General features: G+C 39.6%; 1 protein-coding gene across 4 annotated transcripts in view; it reads right to left on the bottom strand.

Annotated features, from left to right (window-relative positions):
* Window positions 1-21375, bottom strand: part of asic1b (acid sensing ion channel subunit 1b) — a 257762-nt gene that overhangs the window by 56735 nt on the left and 179652 nt on the right. For 2 of the 4 annotated variants that reach the window (XM_088423593.1, XM_088423594.1), the window contains exon 1: window positions 3871-4542. The exons of the other annotated variants lie outside the window; for them this stretch is intronic. In XM_088423593.1, coding sequence (XP_088279719.1) covers window positions 3871-4470 — 600 coding nt within the window. In that variant the 5' untranslated portion in view covers window positions 4471-4542. Of the gene's footprint in view, window positions 1-3870; window positions 4543-21375 lie in introns of those variants that run through there. 4 annotated transcript variants of the gene reach the window in all.

Genomic DNA, 21375 nt, shown 5'->3' with positions numbered 1-21375 from the left:
CCCGTCCCCTCGTGCCAGTCTATTTTGTCATTCAGACCCGTTTGGTCTCTACTTTTGTTTCTCCTTTTTTTTTCCCCACGCTTGCCGTGCGCTTTTTGTTAATAAATTTTTTGAAGCTGAACCCAGCGTGTCATGTCGGGGTCCCTTACCCAACTCGTGTCTCGGGGTTATTCCTAACACATACAAAATTAATTCATTCCGGAAGTATTTTCATAAGGTGAATCTTTCATAAGTAGTGCCGCTTTTTACATGTAAATGGCCTAATCTGTTCCAAGCCACCCAAAATGCTAATTAATCCTTGAATATTATTCATAAAAATGCTTCAAAAATGGCTACAAATGTGTAATAGAATTAAATTAGTGCATAATAATCAAAATATATAATGTAAAGAATAGTAATAATAATAAAAAAAACAAAAACACTCCTAAACCCTAAATTTTATTTGTAGCAGTTAAAAAAAAAAATTAATAAGTCAATATGAATACAGTTCAATTATTTGTCGTGAAATGCCGCTTGTGTGTTAGTGATGACTGCGGAGAGAGACATCTTTTGAGGACGTTTATATTGTACGTTTTTATTTTACGTTTCATATATGTATATATATATATATATATATATATATATATATGTGTGTGTGTGTGTGTGTTTTATATTTTGAGCATGTAAGGTTTACTTTGAAGTCCTTCCTGTGTGATGTAATTGCTAACGACGCGCTAACTACGCTAAGGTCAGACGCGACAGCCCAAAGTGGTGTGTTACATATGTGTTCTTACATGAATATGTACAATGTTAGCTGCAGCTAATGTCAATGTTTGTTAGTTCTAAGGTGTAAATTGTTGGTGGAAAGTGTGGATGAAACAAGTAAAGATGAAAAAAGGAAGACCACAGTCAACATCAATACACATTAACTATTGTCTCGTCTTTGGGCAAGCAGGCACATTAATAAATTATAAAAATGCATTGCGAAGTGTAATAAATACGGTAGACATCACTACTTGAGATAACGTATTACATTACCATCATGCAGTGGTGGACCGTCAGGGCCAACAAGGCCTTCTCTGCTGGCCTAATAGAACCTGATAATAAATGATAATATAATAAACTATGATAATTATAATAACTATAATAAAAGTCAATTTCATTTTTTGTTTCATGTTTTTTTTTAAAAAGTATACATATATATATTTTTATATGTAAAATTATTCTGTTCTTTTCATGTCATATACATACGGTTACACTCTTGCGCTGCAGTTTTAGAGTAATTTTTAGCCAATTAGAATTCAGCTAATGTGTGTCGCCAGGAAGACTTCATGGCAGACTTCATGTCTGCCTGAGTCTGGAGGCGCTGGGTATTCGCATGAACAGTTGAAGGCTTCTGTGTGGTGTTCATTGACATACTGTGCACGGGCCCATATTTTTGCTAGACAGCTGCAGTAGCTGTTGGTGTGGTTGGGTTTGGTTGTGTTGAGATTGTGGGGTTTTATTCAGGTTTCTGTTACACTCGCGTCTGCCTTTATTGTCTGCGGTCTCGTTGGTTTGATTTGGTCCACCTGTCTAGTGATACTTTGTCCAGTTTTGCTCCTGGTTCGGTCCAGCCTCATTTCTTTGTTAAAACTTCCTTTTTGAACCACATATTTCTCAGTTTACCGGCATTTTTTTGGGACCCCTTCCTTCTTCCTCCCAACTCACCATGCCCAGATGTGACACTTATATTAAATTGCCATTTGTAATTTAGTGTACAATCTTGTTATAGCTTGCCCGCTCTTTGGAGACTTCGTAAGACTTCGAGGACAAATAATTTGAAATTATTATTACTTATTCTACGTTTTGGCACGTAGAATGATATGTTGTAATTGCTGATGTTGCTGGGTTTATTGATTGTTTAAATGCTCTGAAAAATAGCTTGCTTAGCCCAATAATGTGTACGTGTGCGCATGAGGGGTTCAGTCACTGAAGGCCTAAGTGTGAAATGCATGGACCGCCACTAGCTTCATGTAGGCACGAGCGCTGGTGTCTCGTGTCTCATATTATATGCCAACAATGTCACCTTTCATATCTTGAATTTTGTCCCTTTACTGGAGACAATTTTTCCGCCGAGGCATTTTGTTAGTTAAATTTTTTTGTAGCAAGAGGTGTTTGTAAGTAGAGGTACCACTGTACTAGAGCAGTGGTTCTCAAAATGTTTATATTAAGTACAACCTCGAAAAAATAGTACCATCATCATAACCACCTTTAAAATGCAGCATTGTAATAGGCCTCCAGTGTACATCCTTTTCAAAAAATGAGTCCTTAAAGGTTTGAAGGACTCTTTGTGTCAGGCAGTGAAATTCAGACCTGGGTGTGTCTTTAGTGACCAATCCACTCATTCATAATACCATTACATAAAAAAATAATTGAAAAAAAGTAGTTAACTAGGTCTATATATCTCCCACTGCAGGACTACTAATCTGTTACTAAAAACAACTATTCCGATTTAGGACTGTCACTCGTATCCATCCCAGGCACTTTACCCCGCACGTCTCGGCTATCGCTATCACACCGCAGATGCATCTCATACATGTCCTCTTCATATTCACATATGAAAAAGGCCAACGCATTACACGAGAGAAGAGACAGAAGCCTTTCACATATTGGAGATTGAAAATCATCATTACTCAAGCCAAACAAACCCCCCCCCCAAAAAAATGTTTACCTTCCTATACAACCTCTCCAAACAAAAAAATCATCACAGATTTATCAATGTAAAACCTAGAAATAAATCACATATTACTCACCAAAGCTGCTAAAGCACAGCATGTTTTCTGTCTGTGTGCGCTAACTCCTTGATATCCAAGCAGTGAACCAGGGCACATTAATGCGAGAATTCTAAAGGTGTGCCTCGGGAAATGATGCCAGCGATTTGTAATGACAGACAGAACAAACAAATGTCCTTCTATTAGATGGCAGAAAGAACAACTCCTGTAATTGGTATGTATTCACTTGTAATTGGTGTTCTGTTGTATTATCGTTCATTTTTTAAGTTAAATGCTTTGTAAAGAACTTTGTTACAGCTACAGTTGATTTCAAAGTGTTATATAAAAAAGTATGGATTATTTTGTATTGTGTTTATTCAATTAAAATGTATTATACAACCAGTTCAGTGTGTACGCTGGCCAAAGGCTCCAGCACGCTATGCTGCGGTTAAGAAAATGGATGGATTGATGGATATATAATGTATAGCATTTACAGCACTTACAGTAACAGCCAAAAATTTGGAAATTTTTTCAAACTCATTCGGACAACAATTTGAAGCAATGAACTTTTGGAAAATCCACAGCTGTGAATTGAAGTCATAGAGCATCATCCACATCATAAGGCTGACTGAGAACAAAATGTTCAAATCATATATTAATCTAAACTAATAACTAAATAAACACTTTAGAGGGTGTTTCCAATTTTTTTGACTAGTACCCCAATAAAGAAAATTGGTAGTTAAAAAGGTTAAGTAAACTATTTTGCAGTTAAATACAATTTATTTGTAATTAACGATACCAATTCAACTCCCATTGCAGAGCAAGACTTACTGTTGAAATGATTACATTATGACCTGTTTTTTCTTAAAATCACCAAACGATGTCAGCATAAAAAAGGCCTAAATCGTCTTTCAATTCCGGAATGACCCGTTGGCATAAGTGCGGTCGGGAAGTAGTGTTTTGGAATCAAGATAATAAAGGCAGCTCATCCCGGGATGTAAAATGAGCCCAGAAGAGGAGCCGGTAGCACATGGGTGAACTATAGAGGCTCCGTCTGCGTTATGCTCGCACTAACTGAAGTAACCTGTTGCTGTTGGATAAAAAAGGAAGGAAAAATAGGGACTCCGATCCCACTCACGGTACTAAAATTGCGCGGGCCGCACATCTCCCCCTGGTAGCGACAGTACAAGAGCATCTCCTCCAGCTGGTGCCCCAGCCGGTCTAGCAGCTGCCTCATGGACGGCTGCGACTCCCGCGGGGGTGGCAGAAAGTGGTTAAAGTCCAGGATGCGGGAGAGAGGCGACCAGGGCGGCTCGCTTCGATGCGACGGAGCCGCCAAGGCGTCCCTGGCCGCGGGTGACACCTGCCAATTCCTCCCCAGTAGCCCCAGCCACCTCCCGGCACTGAAGATATCCGTCTTCTTCATGCGCCTGGGCAGGAGCAGGTTCTGGTTGCAGATGGTAACGGCGGGGAAGACGAGCCGTTTGGCGTACACCATGTGCGCCTTGGTGTACACGGGCGACGAGAGCAGGTAACGCACGCGGTTGGACGACCAGGCGAGCAGCAGAGCCACGGCCGCCAGGAACGCCAGTAGCCAGGCCACCCGGCGCGGGTACGAGCCCCCGCTGAAGACCTGCCTCAGGCCGTGCAGGGTGGTGTGCGTGACGAACAGCTTGCCCGCTTCGGCCAGTGAGCTCGGATCCTTCGCTTTGGAGCCCGACGAGTTGCATTGGCACATGTTCAAAATTGTTATTTTTAGTTTGGTTTTTCCTTTGCTTGCGTGCGAGTCCGAATCGCTGGGGCCGATTTGGTCAGATGGTCGCGCGCAACTAGCGCTCGAATGCGCGCGCTGGTAAGAGTTAGTGAGCGAATGAGAGCGAGCGAGAGAGAGAAACAGAGGGAGAGAGAGAGAGAGGGAGAGAACGAGAACGAGCTGCAGTTTACGCGGAGGAGTACATTTTGTATTTTGAGCTTCCCTCGTAGCGGAGTTTTAAGTAGGAAAATGAAAGGCAGCACTTCACTGCATGAATATGCATGAAGATTCAAGAGTTCTATTGTCCTATGCATAGTAACACTACAAATTCTTATTCTGTTCACTTCCACGGGCGGACTTACATTCCACACAATAGAGTAGATAATAAAGTAGGCAATAAAAAACAGTAACAGGGCAATAAGAGCAGTGATCATTAAGCACTAATAAAGGAATAGACTCGTATTCTGAACATGTTATGAAGTAGATTGAGTGGAAGAAACTATATACATATGAGATATATATATATATATATAGAGCAAAATATTATGTACAGTACGTATAGGCAATTTCTATACTTCATCATTTTAAGGTAATCTTTTCATGTATTGTTTTTCTGTGCATCACCAGTTCTTTGCTGAAACTCACCTCGTCGCAATTGTGCAAATAGGTGAGTTTCACCACCCTAAAATACCACAGGTTGGTGCCAACGCACTGGCTAACAAGCAAGTTAAGTAGTATCTTGACACATGAGTGCAAGTGCCCAATGCTACACATTTTACAAAACGTCACAGCCAATTCTGTTGGTTCTAGCCTTACACTCAAAGAGAAAAAAAATGTGTGTCAGAGATTGTATGTGTTGGGTGACATATGCCTGCTGGCGTTCATTATTGCTTTTTTTTTTTTTTAAGCTGCTGTGTCAATGACACCATCAAGTCCTTTACATAAGGACTTAGTTTTCATCTGGTGCTATTTAAAACCAATGGTTCTTTCATTGCAATAATTAGTGTACATTTCTTGCTTCTTTGTATTTTCTTGTTGTCTCTGTTTTCAATATGGTTGTTCGGCTTAGGGATCAAACCCACAAAGTTCCGATTGGTAAGCATTGTACTGCTGAGCCATGTCGCTGTGGTGGGAGAAAACTTGGATATTGCTATGAGTGTTGAGTTTTGGAAAAGTATAACACACACAGCAATGTTGCCATTGTGCCATATTGGGCCTCTCCTAATGGTCTTTCCCCTACCTGAGCCTCTGAACTACTAAATCTTTGATTTGTGAAAGGAAAGATATGCAACAATAATGTTAAATATTTTATATTATATAGTTAAAAAAGTGTGGGTTTATCTTTACTCATGACCACCAAGTCAACCACTGAAATGCAGTGTTCCTGTTAGCGAGCACATTGTATATGTGTCAAAACTTAAGCAATGTAAACTCACTGAACTCACTCAATGTAAGAAAAATGAAACTTTCAGAATAAGTATTCTTTATACGTAGCATCTACACAGGCAGACCCTTGACATTTGTCAAAAGCTCCTTGAGAGAGAATTGATTTAGTTAAACATCATACATTACAGGCCTCGTCTGTCTGGCTGGCTCCTTATCTTTGTACGCGCCTCTGCATCTTTACAAACAGCCACCAGGACCAGAGATGCAAATACTATGTTACACGTATCTTTTTTATTTTTTATGAATTGTACTTGTCAGAGTAGTTTTAAATAATACATTATTTTTATGTGATTTTTTTGGGGGGTGGGGGGGGGGGTGGTGATGAATAAGAAGATGATGTGACATAAACAGTGCTCATTTTACCACTGAAAAGTGTTGGGTCACCAAGACTCACAATACTAAAACATTTTGGATCCCAAAAGAAATTTTTGGAGTCCCAAAAATTGCACAGTAAATGGGGCAAATTTTAAGGTTCAAACTGTATTTACAAGATGTGAACAAAAAACAACGACATATATTAACAAATGGCACAGTAAAATTTAGGATAAATATTTTTACTGTATACATTATTTTATTTAGGTATTTATGATTGTATATGAATGGGCGGCTTGGCTCGGTGGTAGATTGGTCGTCTCCCATCTGAGATGCTGTGGGTTCAATCCCCGACCAGCGAGACCATGTCGAAGTGTCCTTGAGCAAGACACTGAACCCCCAATTGCTCCTGATGCTGCGACATCAGTAGGTAAATAACTAGTTAGTGTAAAGCGCTTTGAGTACCCAAGGTAGAAAAGCGCTACATAAGTGAAAGTCCATTTACCATTAAAATAATAGAATGAACTTACATGTAGCCTTCGTCATCATCTTCTTCATATCGTAACCACTGACATAACATAACACAACTTCAACATGTCAACATTTGTTCCTCTTCTCCATCTTCTAAAGGGGTTCGTTTTCGCTTTCTTGGCCTGGTTGTTACCTGATTGTTTATTAATTGATTTATCAACTTGCAGAAGCCGGTGGGTGTGTCTTGTTGACTTGATTTTTCGTTCAGTTATGTTGATAAAATCATATAATTTAGAGAAAGTCATATATTTTTTCAATGTAATCATAGTATTAAATTAAATTGAACAAATAAATAAAAAACAACTTGTCAAAAGATAATATATTTTATTCTTGAAAATATATCTTCTTCATTCTTACATAAGGGTTTCATTGCACTGTTTTTTTTTTGGTTTTGTTAATGCATTGATGACAGATTTTAAGTATGAAACGATCATAAAAGAGTTTTTACTTGGTTCCAAGGTGAGGTAGGAATAATAGACGTATTATTTCTTTTTGGGCATTTCTATGCCAATGGAAATAATTTCTTATAAATTATGTTTGGCATCACCAAGTTGCACCACTACAGCCTTTCATTTCCCATTACCCATTTTCCAAGAGTGGGCCAGGGGAAATCCAACAAAGTCTACAGAGTCTTGTTTGGGGACTGACTTAGGGCAGCTGCACACTGAGCGACATGATCGAACGTACGTGATTTGAACAACTGAGAACCAATTACGATTGGCGGCTCTCTGCTGCAAATCTGCCATCCTCACCCCACCCCGACCCCTACAAATTGATCCTAATGGTCCTTCTCCACTTTGGCTGTTATTTTTATGCCATATCATCCAATTGAAAGCGATGAAAATAGATGGACAGCAAATAGCAGCAACGGCAGAAATCTTCCTCAATTAAAAATTACCATATTTCTCGGGCTATAAACCACGACTTTTTCCTCATGTTTTGAGCCCTGTGGTTTATAATCCAGTGCGGCTTATCTCTGTTTTTTTTTTTGTTTGTTTGTTTGTTTTGCTAGCCACCAGCAAGTAAATGTGTGTAACTGTTCGAGGTGTCAATTTATATAACAACTATCAAATAGAACTGAGAAGATGTGAACCAATGGCTGTGTGTTAAAGTTAAAACAATATATTATTAAAAAAAAAAAAAAAATATATATATATATATATATATATATATATATATATATATACACACATACATACATACATACATACATATATATACTGTATATATATATATATATATATATATATACAGTGGTACCTCGGTACTCGACCGCCTCTATACTCGACCAAATCGGTGCTCGACCAAAAAATTCAAGTAGATAATGCATCGGACCTCAAACAGATTTTCGGTGCTCGACTAGCCGAGCCGAGCCGAGCCGAGCCGAACGCGCTCCTCGGCCCTTCTCGGCCAGCGGGTAAGCGCCAGTTCAACTCAGACCGCCAGCGGAGTAAGACGTTTGTTCGAGTATTTCTTCCCGGATTTAAACTTTTTCGTGTTGCTCTAGCCCTTAATAATGGGTCCAAAGAAAGACAGTGATAAGGAGAAGGCAAAGAGGAAAACAATGAGGACCACTATTGAACTGAAGAAGGAAATTATAGCAAAATATGAACGTGGTGTACGAGTGTCCGACCTCGCGTCGCAGTTAGCTAGCGTCATCATGGAAGGGGATTCCCCTTCCAAGGAGTAACCCTCCCTCCCGTTCGCTCCACATCTATTCCTGTATGCCATCAACCACTCTCCAAAACGTAAGTAAATTATACAAAATGGTTTATAATGCTTTATTTATCTATATCTTTATCATGTACTGCTTGTGCACATTTACTTGTGCACACATACTTTCCATTATTTCTTATGGGAAAATTGCTTTCGGTGTTCGAACAAATCGGTGCTCGACCACCACCTCAGAACGGATTATGGTCGAGTACCGAGGTACCACTGTATATATATACACATACATACATACATATATATACTGTATATATATACTGTATATATATACTGTATATATATACTGTATATATATATATATATATATATATATGTATATATATATATATATATATATATATGTCTAAATTTAATAAGAGAATGTATTTTGGGTACATTTTATATACATTTTATATATATAAATTTTGGGTACATTTTATATACAGTACTCTGTACATGTAATTTTATTTATGTACTTATGGTTGTATATGAATTATGTAGAGTTTTATTATGTTCAAAATCATAATATCAACTATCAAACAAAGGGAGACAAAAAAAGATGCAATTGAAGTATTAATGTCCAATTTGAACTGCTATTTAACTAATAGATATCCATCCATCCATCCATCCATCCATCCATCCATCCATCCATCCATCCATCCATCCATTCATCCATCCATCCATCCATCCATCCATCCATTTTCTATAAATATGTTGGGACTAAACATGCAGGCAAGTTCAATCTGTTAAAGAGAGGATGTTACTGTTGGCAGACAATTACAAAAAAATGAAATAAAAATGATAAACTTCATAGACCATCTTTTTGCGTAAAGATCTGATGTTATTACCTGCAGCTTGTCGTCCAGTGCGGCTTATCCGTGACAAAAATAATTTCTTTGCTCATATTTTGTTGCTCCGGCTTATATACTAGTGTGCCTTATAGTCCGGAAAAACAGTACATTATTTAAAATTGCGTCACTCAACAATGAAATATCATTTTTTAATCCCAGTTGAAATTCAACCACCATTATCCTACAGTAAATTTATAAATATACAGCAACTAAAGCAGCATTCTAGAGTGAATTTAAATCAGGTGACACACAGTGTGTGAGCTGACACAACAACACAAATGCCTGTGATTTTCTTTGCCTATTTCGTTGTTTATACTGATTTCAATGAGATTATGTTTCGTTTTGAACTAAAAGGTATTACAATAATTCACTTAAATTATTATTACACTGAAAGTGAATTTTCAGCAGATTTTTGGTGCTCCTCAAGTCAATGGTGCACTTTGCATCTCACCTAAAGGGCGTGTCAGCCCCTGCTTTTCCAGACTTATTGATGGAAATACAGTAAAAAGGTCGAGATGCTGGCAATGGACAAAGTCTAGAAGAGCAGCCAAACCCTGATGGTTCAACATTTTACATGACTTTCACACTGATGAGAAGTTTCATCAGGCAGAAGTGGTGGGCAGGCGTCGGGGGGAATGTGGCAGTCAGAAGCTCCTGATGGGATAAAGGGCCCTTAGTACAGCTGCGATGGGGAACACTTTAGGAACCAAATGCTAATTTAATTTCAAATGAGGAGCAGATTGTTCACTTTGAAGTGTTGTTTGCAAAAAAAAAAAAAAAAAAATCTGATTCCTCATATCAAGAAGGCAGAGATTTTAAAATCAGGTTCAACAGTGATTGAAGGGAAGTTGGCACGGGTTTAGGCAGCCAACATGGGCCGCGGATTGGAAATGGAAGCTTGGAGGACTGGCAAACAGTTAAAGGCAGACCACAATAGTTGAAGGGACAGGTTCATTTGATTTAAACCAAAGGCTGTTTGTCAAGTAAAGGCAACAAGAGTTTGAGGAATGAAATTTAGGTCTCAAGGGCATCTTGCAAAGACTCAAGGGTAGACAAATGAGGTTTTAAGGGCTGACAGTCATGCTTCAAGTCTAGAAACATGAGTCAAGGCCAGAAGGAAGAGGTTTGACTGTGTAGATTGATATTTCAAAAGCAGAAGTTGACATTTCTTAGAGCAGTCAATGATGGTCCAAAGACACAGAGAAAGTTCAAAGAAATGAGTCAAGCCAGCCAGCACAGGTTTAAGTTAGCAAGTAAATGATACAAGGGCAGAAAATGAAAATGTTAAATTTGGCAGTATTGTCAAAAAAGTAAAAGGCGGGCGGCACGTTGGAAAAGTGGATAGCATGTTCGCCTCACAGTTCAGAGTTCATTTCCAGCTTGCTCCAGCCCTCCTATGTGTAGTTCGTATGTTCTCCCCATACCCTTCGTGGGTTCTTCTGAGCACTCTGTCTTCCTCCCACATTCCAAAGACATGCACGGTAAATGCATCGGACGCTCTAAATTGTCCTTAAATGTCAGTGGGTTTAAATTGTCCTTGTGTGTCATTAGGTGCGCAGTTATCAGGGAGCAAGGAATGGACGGAAGTCAATGAGTTTTCATGGGTACAAACAAACTGTCCAAAGACAGGCAACAATAGTTCAATGGTGAGTGGAAAGGGTTGAATGCAGAAATAGAAAAAAAGCTTCAAAGGCGGCCAGCAAGGGCTCAGACAGAAGCAGCCCCAGTGGGGAATCTGCTGAGGGTTTTGAAACCATCACGCTCTCAGGAGGGGGGTTTACTAAGTGGTGTTTCATGCTCGGACGCTCATCATCTAAAATGTGTTAAAACCCTGAGCACTATGCAGCCAACTAACACTTGAATCGTCCAACCAACTCCACGCCCAAATAAAGTGTGCTCCGCCTTTCATCCTACACTATGAAGTGTTGCGTGACTGAGGGAAAAAGGGGTCCAAAGAAAATAGTTTGCCACTGGCTGGATAAGAAATGTCGAGGAGATGACTAGAGCCTCTTGAATATATGAACAGCAGAAGTACACGGAATAAGAGGCACTTTTCCATAGCGCCGAAGAAGATTGTCAGTAGTGCTCGTTAAAATATTCCTTTTGTCTTAACTCGGGTCTGCCGGCACCCGCCTCGTCTTTAGGGGCCCGCTGGCAGATGTCTTTTAGTGCTGGTATGACACATCTCAACGCTTAAATTGGTGAGCGGAACGTTCAGACATTACGGCGGTGAGAACGGTTATCAGAATTCGGGCGGAAACATCAGCAAAAGGAAAAATTTCAAGTTTGAACAAAGACTTTAATGTGTTTTTTTTTTCTTTTTAACTAAGTGTTTTCTAGCCAGAGGGAGTGACATTGGGAGGATGTTCCAAGAAAACAATAAAAAAAAACTCTTAAATATAGAAAGTAAATTCTGTGGAAATTTTACTTGATTTTGTGTGTGCGTGCACGGGCATGTGCGTGATTGTGTTGAAATGCAGCAGCACATTGGTAGTTTGCGTTACATTTTCCACCATTTTCAAACTTGAGATTTACCTGTACAGTATTTCGAATTCCATTGTTATTTGTTTTGTACAATTTACTACTACTCATACAAATACAGTGCATTTCCTTTATTTTCTATTTGAAATGTGCCTTACTTTTACAGTCATTAACTTGAGGTTGATTTTCTGGTCCCTGTCTAATGAGTTCACCTTTGGCTCGGAGTGTATGCGACAGTAACCAGAGATCAGCCACTCACCAGCAGTTTAATTTCATGTTTCAGGGTTCACGCAGGATTCAGCTGATTACTGTGTAAGCCTTAATGTCCCTTTGGAGGACAATTAAGTCCTGTGCTAGTGTTTTATTGCACCCGGATGTTAATGGGAAATGGTATCTTGACAGGGTTGGGACAAAAAGGACCATATATCCACTGATGAAAAATGAAAATACAGTCCCTCCATATCGAATTGGATTTCGCGATTAATTAAATATCAATTGTATCATTCACCTCTTTGTTGGCTTTCTAGCCGAGTTCATGGGTAAAAACTTCATTCAAGCATGTTATCTTGCTCATCAGCAGCAGAGGTTTGTGGATGAAAGACGAGCTAATATTTCTGTGTTAATGTCGAATGATGGACTGAAAAAAAAAATACACAGAATACCAAAACGCAAGCAGCTCCGTGAATGAGATTGAACATCTTCTCCAGGTAACTCATTCTCAAAGATAAACAATTGTGTTTATAAAGAGACCTTGTAGCACCATACATCTTATGTCTATTGATGCCAAATTAACAGCGAGTTTAAAACACACAAACCATTAAAGAGATACAAGAAAATATTGCTTCAATTAAGCCAATGATTAAATTGCCCGAGAATACAAATAAAAGAAAGAAAATAAAAAAAGTCCATTAATAGATAAATGTCTACTTGATGAGTTTGGGGGTGATATAAACAGACCACATCCAAATACACAACATTGCTTTAGTGTTGTGTCAATGTTGGAACATGACCAAATTGGAGAGTTGAAACATTTAAAACGAACTTGAACATTAGGTGCTATCGTCACAATGCGTTGACATGTTAACTGATTTTTTAAAATTGAAATCCCAAAAGGATAAGTGAACAGCAAATGTAAACAACACCTGCTACCGGTTGCCTTAAACAACCGGTGTCTAACTCCAGTCCTCGATGACTGGTATCCTGCATGTTTTTGAACCCTCTCGCCCAAACACACCTGATTCATAAGATTAGGATCATTTTTAAGCTCCTCTAGAGGTTGCTCATAAGCTAAATATCTGAAGCAGGTATGTTGAGAGAAAAGCGGAAAACATACAGGATGCCGGCACTCCAGGACTGGAGTTCCACACCTATGCCTTAAACCAGGAGTAGGGAACGCCGGTTCTTCGAGAGCCATATCTTAACTATTTTTGATGTCTCCCTCGCTTTTCACACCTGGTTCAAATAATAAGCTCATCAGCAAGCCCTGTGGAAGCCTGATAACGATCCTGATCATTTCAACCAGGTGTGTCAAAAGTGAGAGACATCAAAAACAGGCAGGATACGGCCCCTACCTTAAAACAATGTACAATATTTAATTTGCTCAAAATATGCTAGAAAAAGTAGCATCCAAGAAGCAAGCCTTTGTTATTTCAATACTTTCAATGAACATGCCCACAGTTTCCACAGAGCATAGAGAAAGGGCATTTTGAAAATTTTTAAGGTGCCCATCTCATGGAAATTCAGATTTTTGTAGCTTTTAACCATGTTACAATGGTAATTTTCAACCCTCAACACCTTCAATGTGTTATTTTCCTTCATTGATGCATTTCTAAGAATTTCTTGCTTATTCTGCACTCAGCAAGAGCCCAGCCCAAACAGTTAAAAAGGGACTCCCGTTTCCTCTCTATGTAAAGTCAAAATGAGGAGGAAAGCCCTTGTTCGCATCTAGGCATGGAGAGTGGATGTGGAAAGGAAAGGAACTGAGATTTTTTTTTTTAAATTGCAGGTTTAATGAAGAATAGAGACAGGCAAAAGCAGGGAACAAAACTGTACAAAGTAGCAACAGAAATCGCATGCAATTAAAATCAAATCACGGGAAAACAGCAGAGAGACGGATTGACGGGGCTCTATGCGGTACGCGTAGACAGCGAGGTGAATACGTAAATGATCCAACAAACAACCTGAACAAAACTGGAGCTTAAATAGAAGTACAGTACACTGATTAGGGAAACACGCCACAGCTGGATGGGAACACATGGCAAGGAAAACCTATTGGATGAAACACAGGGACGGACAAAACAGAACATGAACCCAAGAAGAAGTATACAGAAATCCTACCGAAGAGAAACCCGAAAGCTCACGACAGCAACGAAAAAACAACTAACCCAAACAGACATGACACTTGTATAGCCTCTACGCCACCCCTGTACCACCATTGCAAAAGTAAATTCATGCAAACCTTATTCAAGGATCTATTCAGATTTTGTACTTTTGTTTTCATTCCAGGGTTGGGAAGGAATGCTTTTGCACTGAGTGGGCCAAGTTAACACTAATGTTTCAATTGTTAATTTTACTGTAGGAAAAGTCAAAGTGGCAAAATGTGTATTTGGGAGCACATGGCCAGACAATTAATGTTTGCATTAGATAATTCACCTGTGGGTGGAACTGTTGTTATGATTTGTGCTTTCTGGAGGTGACCAAGATTTACTATGTTACTCTGTTGGGTCTCTTGATTTGTGTTTTGCTTTGTTGGCTCTCCAGTTCATTTTGAGCTCAGTAGAGTTTTTTTTTTTTTTTATCTACTCCACTGGGATAGATTCCAAGTGCCCCACGACACTCGCAAGCATACTTGGACAGGATTAAGGATTGACAAATTTAAACAATGAAATGTTGTGGACACAGGAGCCACAAGAGACATGGCTTCAGTCAACGATGTTTCACAAAAATACAAAAACAAATTAAAATACCCATATTTCGTTAGGAATTCAAATTGCCAGTGTGCCAATATATGCATACATACAACTGTGGAACGTTTAAAATATCATGATATGGGCCCCTTAATCATTTAAATTTGGCTATGTTCTTGTCAACACTTTTTTGTGGCGTGTCCTATTGACATGATGTGAAATTTACTGTATCATTAAAAACTACAGACCCAGCTTTTGGGTTACACACATTTGGAGTTGTGGATCCATCCAGGCATGGCCATTGTTTGTGTCACATCTGTGAAGTGGATGCATTGAGTGTATTGTGCAGTTAATGAATGTGTCACAAAAGGTCTGGACCGCGGTTTCACTGGCATGGCTGATACTACGTCACCTTCTCTTTTAATCCCTTGGTGGTGTGTTTAACTCTATTGGAAATGGTGATAGGCACTCCAAAAAATCTCCTTGATCAATGATTGAATATATTCTGACGCTTCTCTCTGTAATTAAACATTCATGACCTTATTTAAAGCAGAGAAGAAAAAAAAGCGGGGAGGCAGCACATACTGGGGATTCAAGATAAGCTTTTTTCAAATTGAAATGCACAAGACATAGATAGCGAATGCTCGCTGAAACACGACACATGAAAGCACTCGTGTGACAGTCACCGGTAGTGACTTCAGCAGCCTGGGGAAGTTCAGCCCTAATCATGTCAAAACTCCACAAAAGTAGGAAAACAGGCAGCTTCCAAATTATTGGATTATATGATAAGTAATGTCATTACATAAGTACTCTATCACCACTAAAAGTGCTTATTCACTCAAGTGCAGACAGAGTGCCGGTAAGGGGGGGATCCGTGGTTTAAGAGGGATCTCTGCTCCAAAGGCGGTAGTGTAACCCAAATTTGAAATGATTGAGGAATGCATTATTGTCTGTTACCAACCTACACTAATACAGTAGTTAAGTCATAATATAGCAAAAGTGAAAACAAACAAACAAACAAAACTTTCCATTCCCCGGTACCTCACCACGTTGTGTTTCTGTAGAATGTAAGACTTTGAAAAATGTAAATATTTGTTCCTATCAAGGTATGGCAGCCCAAACGAGGGTTATTATAGTTTTTTCTTTTCATTTTATAAGCTAGTTTTCTTTACACACACACACACACACACACGCACACACACATATATATATATATATATATATATATATATATATATATATATATATATATAATTATATATAATTATATATATATATATATATATATATATATAATTATATATATATATATATATATATATATATAATTATATATATATATATATATATATATATATATATATATATATATATAATTATATATATATTTTTTTTTTTATTAAAATCAATCAGTTGAAAGCGGTATTGGTTCGTACAGGTTTGTTTGTGTTTATATATTCGTTTGGAAGGGTGGGCTGCATTTGATTGAATCCCCTTAGATTGCCCTCGATCATAGTTTGCTTTCTGTGACAGGCATGGTACACATGAACTGGTCAAAAGCCTTTCAAGGACAGGTGTGATTCTCAACATTTTTCAACGATGGTCCTCCTGTGAAATCGATTAAGAAATAAATGAATAAATAAATACATGAATAAAACTATTGTACTTTATTCGGGAACCCCCGAAGACAAAACATGTAACATCATCCGTTGTGAAAACTGTCTCACCAATGACAATGTACGTACATTTGTATAAAACTTCAAATATTGGCAAATGATGCTGAAGAAAAGGGGTGTTTCATGTTACAATTCACTTGTTCCTAATTTGTTAAGAAGACTGTAGTATTCTTCTCACAGCATTGAGTTAGACATGTTGATACCTGCAGAAACCTCTCAGTGCCATGGATGAATTCTTGTCTTTTAAAATGGTAATACAAATAATAAAAATCTGGTCTAATACATTTTTTATGGAATGTTGCTGACACCCCTTGACTAATGCTTATCTAATATTAAGCCAAGTGAGCACTGTAGTGATAACTGTGACCATTAGATGATTGTGTTTCCATACATACAACACAAATATTACATACTTGTAATTCCAAGTAAGGAATGCAAATCAGTCTTCTATATAATACCATCCATGTTGACATAGACATAACACACAATATTCTGTCGGCCAGCAACAAACTGTCATGTCTGTTTGGATAATTGGGTTTTGTTGATGTTGTGAGTTTCGAGTTTCTGTTTTGGTGGGGTTTCTGTTCACTTCTATTTGGGTTCATGTTATGTTTTCCTCGTGTCGGTCTTGTTAGTATAATTTGTTCCGCCTGTTGTCTGCGTGTTACCGCCCCCGCGTTACATCCAATCGATTTCCCCTACGTCTTGTTCCCATTCAGCTGTTGGGTGTTTGCCTAATTAGTCTATTTGTATTTAAGCCTCAGTTTTGTTTCGATTATTTGTCGGGTCATTGTCTTTCCTTACTGTTGTGTTCACCTCGCTGTCCTCCATTTTGTTCCCTGTATGTTCCTGCCTTGTTTATTAAACCTTCATTTTTGAGCCAGGTTCCTCTCAGTTTTCCTGCAATTTTGGGTCCCCTTCCTTCCTTCTCACCACTCACCAATCCGCGTTGTGACACAGTCACAGAGAAATTAAATCGTTTTCCATTAGAAGGATGATCGTACAATAAACAGCTTTGCATTCAATGAAACTGACATAGATTTTACAATAATTAGTTTGTAAAATGAGGCATAATTTCAGTATTCTGTCATTCTGGGACATTCTGCTGGGTGGTGTTCCATGAAAGGGGGCTCAAAGAAATATAGGCAACACTGCTATATTGGAATGTGAACTTTTAGGTGTAATGCCATATAGGAGGCCTAGCGTACATACTAGAAGACAGGACCAGAATGAAAACATGCCTGATCCATTTGCCGTCAGAGAAGCAGGTTGTTCTCGGCAGGGAACAATTGAGGAGATAATTACATTCATAATGTGCTGTGAGCCACAAGTGTCAACCACATTCCCCCACCTACAAATAGCCCCATGTCCCAAGCTAAAACACTGAATTGCCATCAAGCAATTTCTTTACCTCGAAAACAATGTGAGAGTGAGCGGCAGTAGCTGAAGAGCAACAAGCACCAGAGATTCACAAAAAGGCTGTTCGACAAATTCACATCATCCTTGAATCATTTAAATGAAATCTGACAATCGGGAGTGCAGTCAAGGTGTTGTGAAGACAACAGAGTATGCTGTTTTTCTAATAACTACAGGGTAAATAAAGTGAATAGCTCAGCTGCAGTGAAAAGAGTGCTGTGAAAGGGAAATGAGGTTCTTTTATCAGAAGCCCGGGCAGAGTCGTAATTGACTGCATTGAAATAAGCAGAGACATGGCCAGTGTAATACATAAAGAGAAATTCATGTCAGTTGATGATCATGATGTGATGATTTGACCTCACCATGAGAAGATGGACTTCATGTTATGTTCATGTTATATAAAAATTTTGGTCTCCTATGTGGAAAACACACGCATAAAAATAGTGTGCACAGTACACATTTCGCGTGAATTTAGAGTGAAACTGTGCAGCTTTGGTAAGAATTTTTTTTTTTTATTATCATTATTGTTGTTATTATTATTATTGTTAAAGAATTACAACACATAGCCATCCACTCATTTTCTTAGTGGTTTATTATCACTAAGATCGCCGGCATACTGGAGTTGACTTTGGGTGGCAGGGAACACCCTGATCTGGGTGATAGGCAAGGCATGTTACCAACCTTCCCTCCAAAAATAACACAAAACATAAAAGTAGCATAAGCATGTTAGCCACGTTAGTTAGCTGCATTTACTACAGCTGTACTGACGCCAACAACCAGAAGTGGACAGCATTGGCTGTGGTGGCCAAACAGTATGATGAAAGGAGGCTCCCACTGCAGGTTGCAATTACCCATTGGCAGATGACGTGGGAGGGAATTTTCTATTTATTTATTTTATAATGGTTTTGACAAATTTGGATGATTTTACAGCCTGACGGGGTGAATTAGTCACCGAAACCACTGCCTTCCACCATCAAAAATGACCGGACCCCCTCAACGCTTCGGCTGCACTGAGAGATTCTGTCCATAAAAGTCCCCCAATGAAAACTGATTCAAATTACAATGAGGACCAAACTCTGACATCGGTGGTACTGGGCCATATCAACAGCCCGTATCAAGGGGTTTGGTTCTACGTACTCCCGGAGAACCCCCCCCCCCCCCCCCCCCCCCCAGAGAACTCCTGGAAGGATACGATCGAACTCCTTATCCAAGTCTCCCACACTTGAGGTTTTGCCTCGGCAAAGCCGCACTCCGCTTGGTTGCAGTCAGGACCCGTCCCCCTATCTGAAGGCGGAGGGGAGCTACCCCCTTGTCCACCGGGGTGAACCCCAATGTAAAGGCGCCAAGCCTGGTGTCAATCCATATGACCACACCTGCTCTGCGGCGCTCTCATCGTGGGAAACTCTAGAGTGGAACGGAATCCAACCCCTCTCGAGAGGACTGGTACCGAAGCCCAAGCTGTGTGTGGAGGATGATTTTGACTACAGTATATCCAGTCGGAATTTCTCTGCCTCGCATACCAGCTCAGGCTCCTACCCCGCCAGAGAGATGACATTCTAGTCCCACAAGCTATAGATGCTTCGGTGCTAGGGTATTGGTCCACAAAGATCCTGGCCCTTGGCCGCTGCCCAGCTCTCTTCACACCTGACCCCTTTGGCCCCTTCAACAGGTAATTACCCCGTCGGAGGCAATGTTGCTTGATTAGCAACATTAAGGATGATGTAATGTAAAGCATACGTGTGGATTCTCAAGCCTTGGTGTCATATTGATGTTCTTATGAGGCATATTAATTTAGGAAGCGATAAATATGACATCACTGAAGGCCCAGGGATGAAACGTATTGCCTGCCGCTGTACAGAACATAAACATAACTGCTAACTGTAAAAGTTCAAAACAACACAATGCAGGCCCTTTAAAGCAAGACAGTTAAACTTCAGACTACCATACAGTATTATTAGTTTAAAAAATAAAGGTATCAAGTATTGGAGCCTTTCATATAGCGGTACTCAAACTGCTGCTGCCTGACTATTGCTTCACCCATCGCTAATATTTTAAAATAGCACCAAAAGGGGCTCTTGTCTGGAGGACCGTTAGGCTTGCAAGGGGGGTGAAGGTTGTCATGGTGGCTGTAATGGACCCAAGCAGTGATGTTCCAAAGGCATGTATGAGACTGAGCTGCTTTATACACCACGGTGGCAGAGCAAATTAAATCAGAATCACCAAGTGACATCAGTAGTCGGAACAAGAGGAAAAATAACCAAATTCTGTTTACTACTGTGTTTGAACTGAAGATGGCACTATTCAGATGGTCGATCCATCCTCCTGTTATCCTAAACGGGGATGGGCAATCCGGTCATTGAGGGCCTCTATCCTTCATGTTTTAGAACAGGGGTGTCACACTCATTCTTATCGAGGGCCACGTTGCAGTTACAGTTTCTGTCAGAGGGCTGGGGTGACTGTGATAAAATACATTTTGGTAGTATTTGTCACACTTCCAACTAGTTTTGAAATCAGAGAGAGTGTGAGGGCAAAAAGTGTTTGCTTTTTCCCCCAAACAATTTTAAAAGCTGAAGACGACTTCCAAATGTGGTATAACTTGAATTGGAATGGGCGTTTCGCGGGCCGCGTGAAATGATTTGGCGGGCCAGATTTGGCCCCCGGGCCTTGAGTTTGACACCTGTGTTTTAGAACAAGGATGCCCAAGTCCGGTCCTCAAGAAGTACTATCCTGCTGTTTTCTATATAACCCTCATCCAGTACACCTGATGCGTATCCTCACAGTTCCAGGCATGCTGGAGTCTATGCCAGCTGTCTTTGGACGGTAGGCAGAGTACAATCGGAATTGGTTGGTAGTCAATCGAAGGGAACACAAAGACAAACGGCCACTCGAGACAAGTTTACCCCAAATTCAAGCTTTCAACACACATGCTGTAAAATGTCAAACAACTAGAACAGACCTAGTAGACATCTTTTTATACAGTTTATCAGAAAAAAAAGCTTTGAGGTTGAGTACCCTTTTTTGCTTTAAAATATGGCAATGTTGTTGTGTATGACAGCCTCCATTATGGCTTCATTAATCTGAAAAGGGATTCAAAAGCATTACGGCTGTGGAGGATCTTTGCTCTTACAATCATACACGCGAGCGTGCGCGCATGGAGGGAAACTCTGGATGATGCCATAGTACCAGTGTCCGCCAGGGAGTGTCTGGGGTTTGTGATAAATGATGTGAAAAAATTCTGCAGGCCTGACGCCTCCAGAATGAATGAATGGCACTCTGCTAAATAAACGCTCCCTTTTTCATTTGACATTCACCGATAAAGTCTTTTTACTGCATTAAATACTTCCATTTGTTAGAGATGTGAAGGGATTTTCACCCCTTAGACAAGTGATGTTGGTGCCCCAGCCACTTAAATAGACTATAAACCAGGAAAATGCAGTACTCTCTTACTCATTGTCATTTGACAGTTTTAGAAACTGAGTAGACAGCATACAATGAAATTGTACCTTAAGGAAGAAAGAGAAATTCAGTCAATATTTTCCTTTCTTGCTAGTAAATAATCAC

The sequence above is a fragment of the Hippichthys cyanospilos genome, chromosome 9 (genome assembly GCF_059441005.1).
Source record: "Hippichthys cyanospilos isolate Australia breed blue-spotted pipefish chromosome 9, RoL_Hcya_1.0, whole genome shotgun sequence".
In the NCBI taxonomy this organism is placed as follows: Eukaryota; Metazoa; Chordata; class Actinopteri; order Syngnathiformes; family Syngnathidae; genus Hippichthys; species Hippichthys cyanospilos.
The sequence above is the reverse complement of the archived record's forward strand: the minus strand, read 5'-3'. Positions and strand labels throughout refer to the sequence as shown.